The 16,507-nt window shown below is 39.8% G+C and overlaps 2 protein-coding genes across 6 annotated transcripts; both read left to right on the top strand.

Moving 5' to 3' along the window:
* Positions 1–41: 41 nt before the first annotated feature.
* On the top strand, positions 42–1,037 carry LOC117995045 (large ribosomal subunit protein uL18-like). Its single transcript, XM_034983031.1, is given in 2 exon segments — positions 42–401; positions 404–1,037. Coding segments are annotated over 2 exon segments (882 nt in total). The 5' UTR covers positions 42–118; the 3' UTR covers positions 1,003–1,037.
* Positions 1,038–1,630: 593 nt separating this feature from the next.
* On the top strand, positions 1,631–15,978 carry LOC117994993 (zinc finger protein 58-like). Of its 5 annotated transcripts, none has more exons than XM_069508187.1 (13): positions 1,631–1,741; positions 1,911–2,224; positions 2,591–2,689; positions 3,127–3,261; positions 3,532–4,482; positions 5,245–5,375; positions 8,662–8,736; positions 9,682–9,820; positions 11,339–11,439; positions 11,756–11,852; positions 12,718–12,864; positions 13,618–13,821; positions 14,923–15,978. In XM_069508187.1, exons 2-13 carry the CDS (start codon positions 2,057–2,059, stop codon positions 15,049–15,051), a joined length of 2,376 nt encoding a protein of 791 aa, XP_069364288.1. In that variant the 5' UTR covers positions 1,631–1,741; positions 1,911–2,056; the 3' UTR covers positions 15,052–15,978. The 5 variants fall into 5 exon arrangements, with proteins under 5 accessions (XP_069364288.1, XP_069364291.1, XP_069364292.1 ...); XM_069508190.1 differs by having other exon boundaries at positions 14,721–15,066; XM_069508188.1 differs by having other exon boundaries at positions 1,727–1,833.
* The last annotated feature ends 529 nt before the right edge of the window (positions 15,979–16,507 follow it).

Genomic DNA, 16,507 nt, shown 5'->3' with positions numbered 1-16,507 from the left:
TGGAATAAAAAGCTTAATATATTGGTTCCTTTAGTGAAAATCCTTTTTTTATGCTTTTTCTTTGATTACGGTTACCTTTGGGGAACCCATTGTATAATTTTACTTCTTAACAAATAAAATGGGTTTCGTAAAAGTGGTGAAGAATAAGCAGTACTTCAAGCGGTATCAAGTTAAATTCAAGAGGCGTCATGAGGGCAAAACTGACTATTACGCACGGAAACGCCTGGTTGTACAGGGCAAGAATAAATATAACACGCCTAAATACCGTTTAATCGTTCGCCTCTCAAACAAGGATGTTACATGCCAAGTGGCTTACTCCCGTATTGAAGGAGACCACATTGTCTGCGCTGCCTACTCGCATGAATTACCTCGTTATGGTATTAAAGTGGGTCTAACTAACTATGCTGCACTGGACTACTGCTGGCCAGGCGACTGCTTCAGAGGCTGGGGCTGGACTCTTTGTATGCTGGAGCTACAGAAGTCACTGGCGATGAGTACAATGTTGAACCTGTTGATAACGGACCTGGCGCATTTAGATGTTACTTGGACGTTGGTCTTGCACGCACAACAACTGGTGCCCGAGTATTCGGAGCTATGAAAGGGGCAGTTGACGGTGGTCTTAATGTTCCACATTCCATCAAGAGGTTCCCAGGTTATGATGCAGAAGCAAAAAAATTCAACGCAGATGTTCACAGAGCACATATATTTGGTCTTCATGTAGCTGAATATATGAGAAATCTTGAACAGGAAGATGAAGACTCATTCAAGAGACAGTTTGGCAAATACATCAAACTTGGTGTCACTGCTGATGCGATTGAAAACTTGTACAAGAAGGCCCATGAGACAATTCGTACAGATCAGTCTCACAAAAAGAAAGAAGAAAAGAAGGATCCGGCCAAACAAAAACGCTGGAGCAAGCGCAAGCTGACACTGGCTGAAAGAAAGAACAGAATCAAGCAAAAGAAGGAATCCTTCATAAAAAGATTGCAAGCAGAAGCTTGAAAGGTTTACAAATAAAAGCCTTGAATAAAAAAAAATCGGATGGGCCCTGAAAAGTTAGCAAACAGGACAGGCCATTGATGTCGAAAATACCCCTAGTTTTTATAGCTCTACTAGCTGATGCCCGCGACTTCGTACGCGTGGATTTAGGTTTTTAAGAATCCTGTGGGAACTTTTAAATTTTCCGGGATAAAAGTAGCCTATGTCCTTCCCCGGGTTGCAAGCTACCTCTGTAACAAATTTCGTCAAAATCGGTTGAACGATTGAGCCGTGAAAAGCTAGCAGACAGGCTAATATTAGTATGGATTAACTGTATGAGGATTTATTCGCACAAAACTCATCTTGGAAAAGACCGAACACTTGGGATTCCCGCCGAAATCTAAAATTAACAGCTGTTTACCACCAATATATAATTTTATGGCGCTTTACGGTTCTGGGTTCTTACCTTTTTGTCACTAACCATCTGACATGCATCTGACTACCAATCTACGTAGAGTATTATGGGTACGGAACACGGAATCAAGCCTGAAATCAAAATAAATTCTTTGTCTGTGGTTAAGATTACAGACTAATAAGTAAATTCTCAAAAGGGCTAGAACCCAGAGCCGTAAAACCAGTAAAAAAAACTAATAAGCAAGTACAATTTTTTATGGATTATTTTGAAGTCTTTAATTTTCTAATATAATGGAAAAGCTAATACTATCACGTATATTAGTTTAATTAGTTATGATTTTATCTGCCCGTGAGTGTAAAAATCAGTTGCTGTGAATATTATTGTTAAAACACCAACCAGTACAACATCAAAACCACTTTTTGAGGATTGTTTACATTCATGTCTGATTGTTTATATTTGCAAGAATATCCATATTAACACCTGGTTATGCATTAATTTAATAATTTTCATATTACAGGCTTCAGTCTTCTGCTCATTCCATTAAAAAAGTCAGAGGTCTCAAGCTCTGTCTGTTAGTTCCTAAATAGAATAGAAATAGATTTTTTATTCATATAAGCTTTTACAAGCTTTTGAATCATTAAGTGAATCTACCACTGGTTGGGAATGTCCTTTCTACAGAGGAGAGCCATCGAGGAATCTATTAAAGTTAATCTAGAAGAGACACTGCTAGATGATCCATTGGTATTGTACAATAATAGACACAGTGATATAATGGAGTTTAGTTCCACAAAAGGAACAGTACCAAGGAGTCAAGGGCCATCAAAATCACAGGTACAACTATGGTATTATGTACAACTAGCTGATGCCCACAACTTAGTTAGTGTGGAATTAGGTTTGTTAAAGATCTCGTGGGAACTCTTTGATTTCCGGGATAAAAAGTAGCCTATATCACTCTCCAGGTCTTTATGTATACCCATGTAAAAAATCACGTCAATCTGTTACACCCTTGCGACGTGATTGAAGGAAACCAATAAACCAACAAACAAACACACTTTCGCATTTATAATAAGGGTATACTGATTGTGTTATACATATGATTTTTGCAGTAGTATACTTTAAATAAAATTTCAAAAAAGTTACAATCATTGAACAATGTATGTAATGTATGATTATATAAATATATAAAATGTTTTTTAGTTCTGTATGATATGCCTAAACACCAGCGTTGGATGTAAGCTGTACCTGGCCAACACATGTAACCTGGATTTGGCATATGAACAGTTGACTGGAATTTCAGTAAGTACATGATCAGTACCCTTATTATAAATCCGAAAATGTGTTTGTTTGTCCTTCAATCACGTCGCAATGGTGCAACGGATTAACGTGTTTTTTGGCATGGATATAGTTAGACTATAGCTGATGTCGCGATTTCGTTTGCGTGAATGTAGGTTTTAAAAATCCCTTGGGAACTCTTTAATTTTTTGGGATAAAAAGTAGCCCATGTCTTAAACTATACCCATGCAAAAAATCGCGTCGATCCGTTGCTCCGCTGCGACGTGATTGAAGGACAAACCAACAAACAAACACACTTTCGCATTTATAATAAGGGTACTGATTAGAAGGGTATGGATTAGGATTGAGGTATCTAATTGAACCCAGAACCTCCCGCTAATAAGACTCTGGTCGCTTACCACTGCGCCAGGCAGGTCGTAACAAGTTACGTGGTATTGCAGCTGCAAGGCGAGATGCACCTGGTGCCGCAGTTCTGCACTGAATGTGCTCAGAGACTGGCCAACTGCTGCAAGCTCAGAGACAAGAGTCTGAGGGCTTATCATTTACTGTTGAAATTGGTTGCAATAAATCAAACGGTAAGTCTTTTCAATTTGCATATTTAAAATACCAGCTTAGTGCAATTACTACATACTAGCTGATGCCCGCGACTTCGTACGCGTGGAATCGGTTTTTGAAAAATCCCGTGGGAATTCTTTGATTTTCCGGGATAAAAAGTAGCCTATGTCCTTCCTCGGGATGTAAGCTTATTCCGTACCGAATTTCATGAAAATCGGTTGAACTACTGGGCCGTGAAAAGCTAGCAGACAGACACACTTTCCCATACATAATATTTGTATGGATTTCAGTTGACAACACAAAACATTGAAGCACTAAGCGTATCAAAGAATCTAACATCAAATATAGGCAAAAAATCATTGCCACCAGACCACTGTGACTTGTATCTGATACACAAGGAACAAGACCCAGAAGTACAAGAATTATCACAAAGTCAAACAATAAAAACTGAAGAGAAATTGCTTGACAGCAAACTTATACTGAATCCGGATCCTGATGAAGTTAAAACGGAAAATTTAGATGACATAACTGATTATGTAGTAGAATTCGATTTAGATGATAACCAAACTGACGATCTAGAAGATGTTGAAATCGATACTGATATACATCGTGATAAAAGAATGAACGATAAAGTTTATTTACCAAACAACAAATCAATAAAAACTGAAGTCGAAAGTGTTAACAGCAAACTCATACTGAACTCTGATCTTGAAAATGAAGTAAAAGTTAAAAATGAACTTCTAGAGCTGAAAACAGAAAATTTAGGTGATGTCCAAACTGGTGATTTAGAAGATATCGATATTGATATGGATATTGATATACAACGTGATAAAAGAGTCAAGCGTAAAGATGTGTATATGAATAATGTGATAAACGATACAAACAATTACATTGATTTAGAAGACAGTGGTAGTTATTTAAAATCAGTAGTTTATGATGAAGCAGATACTAAAAATGTTAAAAAACCTGCTAAAATTACTAATAGCAAAATTAAAGTCATACGAAAACGTACGCCTAAACCAAAAACAGTCAAAAAAGGTAAAAAGTCAGTAAAAGTTGAAGATAAGGAGTTTTTAAAACAGTTCGACGTAACTGAAATGAGTTATGATGAACAGTTAGCTGATTTACAGAAAAGGAAAGAGACGCCCAATTTCCAAAATTCTGTATACAAATGTGTGGAGTGTTTCAAAGGGTTCCGTAGTGACAATGTTTACAATACACATAAGGACAAACATACTGATGTGAGTATCTCTGTACAATATGCTCATTGCTTCATAACCCCTTATGATTTTTGGCTTATTAGGGTTCCGTACCTCAAAAGGAAAAACGGAACCCTTATAGGATCACTTTGTTGTCTGTCTGTCAAGAAACCTACAGGGTACTTCCCGTTGACCTAGAATCATGAAAGAACAAAGGCAAACTTCATACAAAATTTTACCTTGAATGCGTCTATGTAGGAAAAATATTAATACCACAGGGGGCCCATTACTTAAACATAATCACCAAGATTTTTAATTTCAGGATTCATCCAAAAAAAGATATTAATATTTTTATATTTTTTATATTATATATATATTATTTCACGCGCATTATACACAATATATATATTATATATATATTGTGCGCACAAAGAGTAAGAGACGATCACAGCTAAGATACTTTCCTACTAAACAATGGTCCTTTATAATATGCCATTGGCATTAGCATTGTCTATAAAAGATCTATCTATCTATCTATCTATCTATCTATCTATCTGTCTATCTATCTATCTAGCTATCTATCTAGCTATCTATCTATCTATCTATCTATCTATCTATCTATCTATCTATCTATCTATCTATCTATCTATCTATCTATCTATCTATCTATCTATCTATCTATCTTACGGAATTCACGGTGCGCGAGCCTCGCACTTGACCGGTTTTTTTACACTATAATATGTGTCATTTTTAAGGATTTTAGCGGTGCCGATTTCGAAAAATGACATCCATTTTTTTTTTCAGAAATTTGGAAAAGTGGTCTGCCCCATATGTAGACTTCACTACCAGAGTCAACACAAGCTGAACGAGCACGTGTCCCGCGTGCACAGGATGAAGTACAGCTGTACTAGCTGTCCACTAGTCACCAGCCATAAGTAAGTAATAGAGCCTCGATATATTTTAATGTATATATCGGCACGCAGGAGGATGAATGAGGAGAAAGAAGGACAAGAGAAGGATGACCGAAAGTTATTATTATTAATCCTCAGCCGACATCAGAATGTAATAATAAATCAGTAGACACTTTAATCAATGTTCTTTACAACTAGTTCTCAGCACTTTAAACATCCTATCGGATAAGTCAGGATTTACTTACTCAGAAATGAACCCGGCCGCATATGGGAACTAACGATATTCTTGTGTCATCAAATTACATGAACTATCCTCAATTACAATCATTGTAATTCTTACGTGTCGCACAGGGAAACCATCAGAGCAAGGTAACCCTAACCCCTACCTAAGTCGCCTCCACAACACCCCTTATAGCGACACCTTCGCCAACCTCTAAACTAGCTAGCCTGAGCTAAATACTACATCATGCTATTAGGGCGCAATTGCTATTGCAACCTCTAAATCAAATCACAGTCATTACTTTATCTGAACATCCAACGACAATCTACCACTGGTTCGGAATGCCACGGCCTACTGCGAGAAGAACCAGCAAGACCTCGCGTAGCATCTAATCTCAATCATCAATCACAACTTCATGAACGCTCTTAACAGGATCATTGCATTGACTCTCTTACGATCTAAATATCAATCATTATTGACTTCTCTTTACCAAATCACAAACATTTCAATATCTCCACCTTTGCAACCTTACGCTCATCCACATACCGAATGCCATAGCATCGCGCGCTACGGCGCCTCGAACACTATTCATCCAGGTAAGCCATCGTCACACTATAACTACAACGCATCTTAAGGGATTGCTAGTGCATGGACTCCGCAAGACCAGCAGAACACAAGTCATTCGACCTCATACGAATCTCATTGTTTAATCCATTTCAACCTTACACAAGAGTCATCAATGATTCTTTACCAAACGGGTCATTCTTGTATCAGGCAACTCCATATCACAATTGCACCAATATTAATCACGCTAACAGCCATCTCCAATAATAATTCTCCTAAGCTAAGCCTAGCTAATATTCTGATAAATTGCAATTCTTCCATTTTGATTGACAACCACGCATGTCATTGCCGAATCACTCTTTTTCATTAAACATTCCTTTTTAATGGAATCCATGACAGTAAGAACTCTTTTAACATCAACATGCCTACATATATAACGGGTACCTACCACGATTAATTTTTGTTTTATTTTGTCGACATTTCAACCCATCCCGTCGTGAGAACGACCCGTAATAAATTACCCGTTACAAATTACGATTATTACCGTAACCCGGGTTGAAATATCGACAAATAAAAACATGAAATTAATCGTGGTATGTACCCGTTATATACATTAAAATATGTCGTTAAACCAGGAAATAAGATTTAAATCATTAGAGGCTCGATAGCTCAACGGTTAAAGAAGCGGACTGAAATCCGAAAGGTCGCCGTTAAGGAGTTTTACGCGAGCTTCGAATGAATGTATGAATGTTGTATAGAAGCAGGCGTTACTTTGCGGAAGTCCATGATATACAATGAACCAAAAGCTTAATTTGCTGTAATCCGCTGAAACAGGTCGAATCTGCATGATGGGCGGTGCATTTCGCATGTTGCATCGCATTATGAAAATGAAAATGAAAATGAAAATCTTTTTTATTCGTATAAACTTTTACAAGTGCTTACGAATAGTCGGATGCATCTACCACTGGTTCGGAATGCCTTTCCTGCCGAGAAGAACCAGCAAGAAACTCGGCGGTTGCTCTTTTCAAATATTTGATATAGGTACAAGATTATGTCATGTATAAAATAGTATTTGCAGTCTTGTGCGTTGCTAGAACGAGCTGCAGGTCAAATCCACGCTCTTTTATCATTTAGATAATCTTCAATTGTGTAATATGCTTTTTTCAGGAGCATATTTTTATACAGATTCGACCTGTTTCACCGGATTATAGCAAACTAGCAGATGCCCGCGACTTCGTCCGCGTACTGGTTTCTCATGAGATCTGAAATTTTCCCGCTGCAAAAGGCCTCACTTACCTACTCACTCAGTCTCACCTTAAGACACGGAACCCAGAATACCTAAATGCCAATTTTCATATCTCTAACTTCAAAAACATAGGATTTTCATATAACCTCCCACCTCGATTTTACTCCCTTAGGGGGAGAGTTTAGTTAGATCCTTTCTTATCTGATACCTACCCCCTAGAAATAGCCTACATTTCAAATTTCAAGTAAAAATAACAATTGTTAAAACTTTTTTATAAAAACATTGCCCCCCTATTTTACCACCCTTAAGTGGGGAATTTCCCAAATTGAATTATACAGATTTTTATTATTTAAAGCTAATAACCTAAATGTCGATTTTCACATCTCTAACTTCAAAAACATAGGACTTTCATACAACCTTCGACCCCCCCTTTTGCACTCTTAGGGGGGGGGGGGGGTATTTTTCAAAACCGTTTCTTAGCTGATACCTACGTCCTAGAAAGATCCTACCTTCCAAATTTCAAGTTTGTAGGCTTTATAGTTTCTGAGATTTCGTGATTAGTCAGTCAGTCAGTCAGTGAGTGGTATTTCTCTTTTATATATTTAGATTAAGCTTTTGGTTCATTGAATGGCTAGGGTCTGGAATACTCTTCCTAGATCAGTGTTTCCTGTCAATTATAATCCGGGTATCTTTAAAACAAGAGTGAATAGGCACCTTCTAGGCAAACGCGTCCCATCTTAGGCCATATTATCACTTTCCATCAGGTGTGATCGTGGTCAAGCGTGCGCCTATAACGAATAAAAAAAAAATGTATGAAGTTAGCAATATATACTTGTAATTAACTAGCTTATGCCCGCGACTTCGTCCGCGTGGACTACACAAATTTTAAACCCCTATTTTACACCCTTAGGTTTGATTTTTAACTATGAGATTTTAACATAAGCTTAATAAAATATGTTATACTGCTAATTGCAAAAATATTAACTACAAAACTTCTTTATCGACACTTCAAAACTGACAGACTTTCATACAAACTTCAAACCCCTATTTTACCCTTTTAGGGGTTGAATTTTGAAAAATCCTTTCTTAGCGGACGTCTACGTTATAATAGCTATTTGCATGCCGAATTTCAGCGTGATCCGTCCAGTAGTTTGAGCTGTGCGTTGATAGATCAGTCAGTCAGTCAATCAGTCACCTTTTCCTTTTATATATAAAGATTATCTCTGGCTTAATGGAGTGAGGCTGGGGGTCACATCGCTAATGGTCCGGGTGTGTTGCAGGATGGCAGCCATCAACCACCAGCAGTGGCACGATGGCGTCGTGTATACGTGCCCGCACTGTCAGGAGGAGAGACAGTAAGCTTGCATTTCGCAATAAATAGTCATCCATACTAATATTATAAATGCGAAAGTGTGTCTGTCTGTCTGTCTGCTAGCTTTTCACGGCCCAACAGTTTTACCGAACCTATTGGTTTGGCACGTAGCGATGGCAAGAGACCTCATGGTATGACGCTCGTACCGTGGAAGATGGGCAGGTTGCTTGTTTGGGATGGAACGTGTGCAGACACTCTGCATCCCACTTCAGGCGACCTCCTCTGTGGCGGGTGCAGCGGCTATCAGCGCCGAACAGGCCAAGAGGCGCAAATATGAAACCTCGATGGGAGCTTCATATTAGTGCCTTTTGGTGTGGAGACCTTTAGGCCGTGGGGCGCGGGGTCTCGAGCTCTTTTTGAGGTAATTTCGAAAAGGGTTATCGACTCAACCAGGGACCCTGGCAGCTACCTTGGACAAATAATTAGTTTGGCCATCCAAAGCGGTAATAAATAAATAATCTTTATTTTGTCAGACAACAAAGGCCCACAATGGGGCCGATTCTCTTGTACACAATCTCTAAACTAAACTAAATTAACAGGTCTAAATCTAGTGCTATCCTTTTCCGCAAGCAACATTATGAAAAGGATAGCAATAGATTTAGACGTGCCATTTTAGATTAGTTTAGAGATTGTGTACAACGGAATTAGCCACAATATTATGTTAGTAACCATCCTAACCTATGTTAGTAAGAAACTTATTCTATGTTAGTTAATATAATTAATATACTTATTAACTAATACTGCCAGCATCTTGGGTACAATGCCTCGCTGCGGTGGTCTCGATGAGGTTTTAGATTTAATTTAATTTATTTTAGTTTTAATTTAATGTTGTTTTTTCTCACTTAAACTTTAATTTAGATATACAAAATATTTCTTTGTATACCGTTGACTACCTATTAAATAAAAGATTATTAATGTGTCATTGCAGTTCAAAGACCGGCTACTTGTCGCATCTACGCATAATGCACCCCACAAACATGGTGTGCACCCTGTGCGGGTTCTCCTTCCTCAACCAGAAGGGGCTCGGCCTGCATGTCAAGAGGAAACATCGCGACCTCGACGTGCAGGTATAGAATAGAATAGAATAGAATGGTTTTTTATTCATGTAAACTTTTTAAAAGTGCTTATGAATAGTCAGGTAGTTTTAATTTACCACTGGTTCGGAATGCCGTTCCTACCTAGAAGAACCAGCAAGAAACTCGGTGAGGTGAGGGTAGAAGAAAAAATCTAATGTTTTTCATTATCCAAAAAAAAAGCTCTTATCATTTTACGGTGGGTTCATCTCCTAAGTAACTTAGTTAATTGTTTAGTTAAGTAGTTAGTTATTTGTCTAGATATTTTGCAAATGCTGTGTACACATTTTATAGATACATTTATCAGCCTGTGTTTGTTTATAAGTGTTGTAGTTTGTGTCAAATTAATGTATGGTGTGTGTTCCTAATTAATAAAATAAATAAAAATAAAATTATACTTGTTCGAAATACCAAAATTGGCGATAGCGATTAAATATCGTTTGCTTTAACGCGGATGGAAAACATCGTGTAGAGACCATGCAGGTTTCCTAACGATGTTTTCCTTTTTCTCTGGGCCCAAACCGGCAGTGCGGCGCCGCCGCACGACGTAACGCATCGTGCGGCGGCACCGCTCGGCGTAACGCATCGTGCGGCGGCACCGCTCGGCGTAACGCATCGTGCGGCGGCACCGCTCGGCGTAACGCATCGTGCGGCGGCACCGCTCGGCGTAACGCATCGTGCGGCGGCACCGCTCGGCGTAACGCATCGTGCGGCGGCACCGCTCGGCGTAACGCATCGTGCGGCGGCACCGCTCGGCGTAACGCATCGTGCGGCGGCACCGCTCGGCGTAACGCATCGTGCGGCGGCACCGCTCGGCGTAACGCATCGTGCGGCGGCACCGCTCGGCGTAACGCATCGTGCGGCGGCACCGCTCGGCGTAACGCATCGTGCGGCGGCACCGCTCGGCGTAACGCATCGTGCGGCGGCACCGCTCGGCGTAACGCATCGTGCGGCGGCACCGCTCGGCGTAACGCATCGTGCGGCGGCACCGCTCGGCGTAACGCATCGTGCGGCGTGGTACAGCGATAACTATGTAGGATGACGCAGCGGCACCGCTTACACATCGCGTGCCTTAAATTTGATATGATAGTTGACAGAGCATATATGGTGAGTCCATTCTTAAAAATATATAAAACGAAAAGGTGACTGACTGACTGATCGATCTATAAACGCACAGCTCAAACTACTGGACGGATCGGGCTGAAATTTTGCATAAAGATAGCTATTATGACGTGGACATCCGCTAAGAAAGTATTTTTGAAAATTCAATCCCTAAGGGGGTGAAATGGGTTTGAATTTATGTAGTCGGGGGAATAAGCTACAGTGCGACAAGGCTTTCTTGGCACTTGAATGACATTGACAGGGGGGCGCTATTGGAGAACAAAGGCTTAGAATACTCAAACAAGAACAAAGGGGGCACTTGACGGCAACGTTAGTTCCGATTTTCGCCACGCGCCAAGATAGCTTTGTCGCACTGTAGTTTACATTATATGTCAACATAATATGTTGCAGAACCCAGACGGTCCTTTCTGTGAGCCGTGCAATATCCGCTTTGCATCTGACACCGCGTACAAGCAGCATATGCAGGTGTCGCTCAAACATGCTGCTGGAAAGTGAGTTTATTTATCAAGAAAATCTATGTAAATAAAAGTTGACTGACTGACTGACTGATCTATCACCGCACAGCTCAAACTTTGGCATGCAGATAGCTGTTATGAACGCACGTCACGATCGCAATCAACTCTGATTGACGCTCGCTCACTATTGGCTACAATGCATTGTTGTAACAAGAATACCACAAATTCAGCCAATCACAACAATTGAGATTGTAATTATGATTGATGCAATTTTCCCGCAATCGAGCAACTGGATCAAACCGAGAGTTCCCTCTAGCCCACTCTGATGATGACCAGATTGTATAACTGACAGGTTACTGAAGCGCAACACTCCTAAGCAGAACTACACCAGAACTGACAAGAGTGAAGAGCAACTCAACTCGGAGACCAAGCTGATCTCGTGCGAACAGGTAACGTTAGGCGTTGTCACATGCCCTCATTTTTTACAGTGCGGCATTCAACTGCAGGGTTTCCGCTCGTACAACCATCATTTCAATATGTATGACCCGGGCGAGACTCGAACCCAGCACCCTCCACACAAGACCAACACCGCGAGCTCGTAGTGTTTGTGTGAAATGTGCGGACAGTCTTTTTATATGAAGCAGTTTATGTTTATTATTTCACCGTGTCCGTACATCGGACGCATACGGTGAAGCATAAATTGCTTCATATAAAATGTCCGTGATGCCTCGCCCGCGCCTCGTACGTGGCACGGCTCGTGCCCGCCACGTGTCGGTTTAAATCATCCCTTAGCCGTGCCCAGCATTTATCTGACAGTATACGTAAGAAAAATGTAAATTATTCTATAACCGCATAATTTAAGTTGTCTTCTAAAAACGTTAATATGTCGTCCTAGATTCAAATATTAATTAATGTTCCTATATTAAATAGAATAATTTACGTCATCTAAATACATTGTTACAAGTTCAACTTATCTCATTGATTACAAAAGTTCTCTAATGTTTTGATGTACCTTCCTAGGTAACAATGAGGTAAAACGTCTATAAATCGTGTATCCTTTATCTTGATTAGTTGTAAAATCACTGAAAGTTTAAAAATAAGGAAATAAGCATAGAACATAAATTTTGTTTCAACTAAGTAAAGTATGAAAAGTGTGAGTACCTAGCTACTATAAAAATTAGATTCTGTGTATACATATTTATATTTTTTCAGTTAATAAAAGGCTTATTTATTTATTTATTTTATTTATTATTATACGCAAGAAGCACTTCGTCATCACGACTTGTAAAGGTCACACGCCCTCATTTTTTGCAGTGCGGCGTTCAACTACAGGGTTTCCGATCGTACAACCATCATTTCAAGATGTATCACCCAGGCGAGACTCGAACCCAGCACCCGCCGCACAAGACCAACTCCGCAAGCTCGCAGTGTTTGTGCGAAAAGTGCGGGCAGTCTTTTCTGGTGAGGCAACTTTTTTGGTGAGGCAACTTTTTTGGTAAAGCAACTTTTTTGGTGAGGCAACTTTTCTGGTGAGGCAACTTTTCTGGTGAGGCAACGCAACTTTTCTGGTGAGGCAACTTTTCTGGTGAGGCAACTTTTCTGGTGAGGCAACTTTTTTGGTGAGGCATCTTTTTTGGTGAGGCAACTTTTTTGGTGAGGCAACTTTTTTGGTGAGGCATCTTTTTTAGTGAGGCAACTTTTTTTGAGGTAAGCTTCTTGAGCACCACATTGTGATTTGAAATTCAATGAAACGTAAATTAAAGTGGTCTCATAAGATTCTCAAAATACCAAATTCCGCGTGGGTGACGTTGCAGACATGGTCTATTTGGTACAGAGATAGCTTCTGTCCCTTGTATGGATAATAATTGCTTGTTAGCTACTTTTACGGTTCTATACCTCAAAAGGAAAAAAAAGAATCCTTATAGGATCACATCGTTCTCTGTCTGTCTGTCTGTCAAGAAATAGGGTACTTCCCGTTGACCTAGAATCATGAAGTTTGGCAGGAAGGTAGGTCTTATAGCAGACATTAGGGGAAGAATCTGAAAACCGTGAATTTGTAGTTACATCACACAAAAAAAACCCGGCAAGTGCGAGTCAGGCTCGCGCAACGAGGGTTCTGTACTACTATGGAGTGCCTTTTAATTTACGGGGAAACCTAGTTTTATCCTCTAATACAAAACTCGTTTGAATATGAGTTACGGTGACTTATTACAGACGCCATACACCCTGCAATTCCACATGACGTCAAAGCATTCCGGCAAGAAGGAGTTCCAGTGTGACGTCTGCGACAAGTCGTTCTACCTCAAGCGGCACCTGGTGCTGCACGTGAAGACTCACAGCGGAGACCAGCTGCTGCACCAGTGTCCCGTGTGCCAGAAGAAGTTCAACCTGCGGGCGAATTGCAAGAGACATATATGGGTGAGGTTTTTATACAAGATGGAAGTAGAACGCTAGCAAAAACGAAGACAGGTGCAGATAGAACTGATGACTGATAAGATACCACAAAAAATACGCGAAAAAATCCCGTATTTTCTAAAAGTTCGCAATATATTGCAAATAAAACATCTGACCGACACCAGAGATCAGCGAACGTTGCGTAGATAAGTGCCACAGGGCCGTAGACGGGGCATTGACCCGAGTTTTGCACGCTATACATTGCTGGTTTGAAAAGTACTAAATCACTAAAACTACAAGTAGGTATAAGGCAAATGGTTATTGGTGTTGGATTATTAGAACGTGACAAAACGATTGTTTTTGTCACGTTGCCACTAGTTTTTGTTTGTCAAAATGTATTTGTACGTGAGATCTTGACAAACAACGCGAAGTGAGGTTATGTTGACTCAAGCATTTTAAAGAAATAATTGATTTGTTTTGTTGTTTATTGTTTTTGAAGTTATTGTGCAATGGTGGGTTGCAGTATACTAGGCTACAATAGCCGAAGCGAACGTAAAATAGACGGAACAAACTGATGCCAGCGACTTCGTCCGCGTGGAATTAGGTTTTTAAAAATCCCTTGGGAACTCTTTGATTTTCCGGGATAAAAAGTAGCCTAGGCCACTCTCCAGGTCTTCATCTATACTCATGCAAAAATTCACGTCAATCCGTTGCACCGTTGCGACGTGGTTGAAGGACAAACCAACAAACAAAACACTTTCGCATTTATAATAAGGGTACTGATAACATTTGACAAGTAATTACCTCTGCTTGAGCGAGAGGGACTGAGGGGGCCACGATAGTTGCATATCTGTATATATCTGTGACTTCGATAAAAGATGTCTGCCTCATTGATGATGATGACGATGATGTATTGTTCGCAGACGCACAAGGCCCGCAAGCCGCACGCGTGCGTCACGTGCGAGCCTCAATAGCTCAACGGGTAAAGGAGTGGACTGAAAACCGAAAGGTCGACGGTTCAAACCCCGCCCGTTGCACTATTGTCGCTTAGTTGGAGAGGAAAGGGGAATATTAGTCATTTAACATGGCTAATATTCTTTAAAAAAAATGATGTATTGTTCGCAGACGCACAAGGCCCGCAAGCCGCACGCGTGCGTCACGTGCGAGCGCTCGTTCGCGGACGCGGCGGCGCTGCGCTCGCACGTGCGCCATTACCACTACAAGACGCCCTACCCTAAGAAACGACGCGCGTAGATATTATGCGTACATTTGGAGAACTCACTCGCCATATTTGCTCTATGTGTCAACTTTCATAAAGTATTCCAAAGTCATCATCAGTCATATTCCAAAGTCTTGGAACAGTGCGTGTTGCCAGTGAAGACATATGGATCCGAGACATGGTCGCTAACTATGAGCCTCATAAGAAAGCTCAGTCACTCAGCGGGCGATGGACAGAGCTATGTGTGGACTTTCTCTACGTGATCAAATCAGACATGAAGAGATCCGTAGGGAAATTGAAATAATGTGAATTAGGTCGGAAAATATCCTCTCATTTGAGAGTTTCCGAGGCGTGCGCTGCCTAAATGGTCAAAGTTACACGAAAACAATGTATGGTGAAATTGTTTCTCTTATAAATTCTACAAAAAAATCCGCCATAGCATAATTTAATTTAATTTAAAATAACTTTATTGTTAATAGATTTACAGAGAGTAAGAATACAGGATACACTTAAAAAACAAAGGGCGACCTTATCACTAAAGTGATCTCTTCCAGACAACCCATACTTAAGAACTTATAGAACTGTAAGACGGGGAGTCGCAATGTAGCTATAAATATAATATATATATATATATATATAGGTATATAGCATACATACTATCTTTTAAGGTTGGCTCACAATAATCGATTTTATGATTTTCGTCACTCTTCACTGACACCACATTAGTATCTACATTGCACCCGTGCGAAGCCGGGGCGGGTCGCTAGTACTAAATAAACCCTAGAATTACCATATTCTTGATCACTTATTTTCACGAAGTTTACTTTTCTGAAGGTTTCACAGATTTTAGTTGCACTTATGTTTTCTGTTAAGTTTTATTTCGAAAATTTATTTAAGTTAACTATGATAAATTCTGACTGAATAATGTACCTAACTAAACTGTAAGCAATAAACGTATTTTAACCTTATCAGATTTAGTTTTATTTTAGTTCTCCCTTAAATTTTCCTACTTTTGAATTTGATAAATAATTACTTTAATATTAACTAGGATAAAAATAATGACGACACTGAAAAAATATTAAAATCCAACAAAGATTTACAAAGTTACAGGCATTTTATTTTGGAGTGGGAGGGTCTTCTATCCCTTTCTCGCAAAACGAAAATTTGTATGAAACCGCACGAAGCTATGGCATTAGTCAAAATGACGTCATAATTTGTTTTCGTATTTTGTTGCTTCACAAGCTTCACAGGTTCACTTGACACTTTCCCGCCGATTTATGTAAAAACTAAAACTTTTACCTTTTTCCCGCAAATCAGCCGCCAATACACAAAATAATAGACAAGAAAACTAATTCAGTTGTACCAGCATTACAAAATAATATTGCACGAAAAAATTCCGAATGTACACACTACACTCTCGTCACAAGCTTCTTTACTCTAAATCTGGAGAAACGGTTTTCAGCTATCTCAGGTAATGATTGCACGTATTAG

The sequence above is a fragment of the Maniola hyperantus genome, chromosome 28 (genome assembly GCF_902806685.2).
Source record: "Maniola hyperantus chromosome 28, iAphHyp1.2, whole genome shotgun sequence".
Lineage (NCBI taxonomy): Eukaryota > Metazoa > Arthropoda > Insecta > Lepidoptera > Nymphalidae > Maniola > Maniola hyperantus.
Note: the sequence above shows the minus strand (reverse complement) of the source record. Positions and strands in the feature narration are given on the sequence as shown.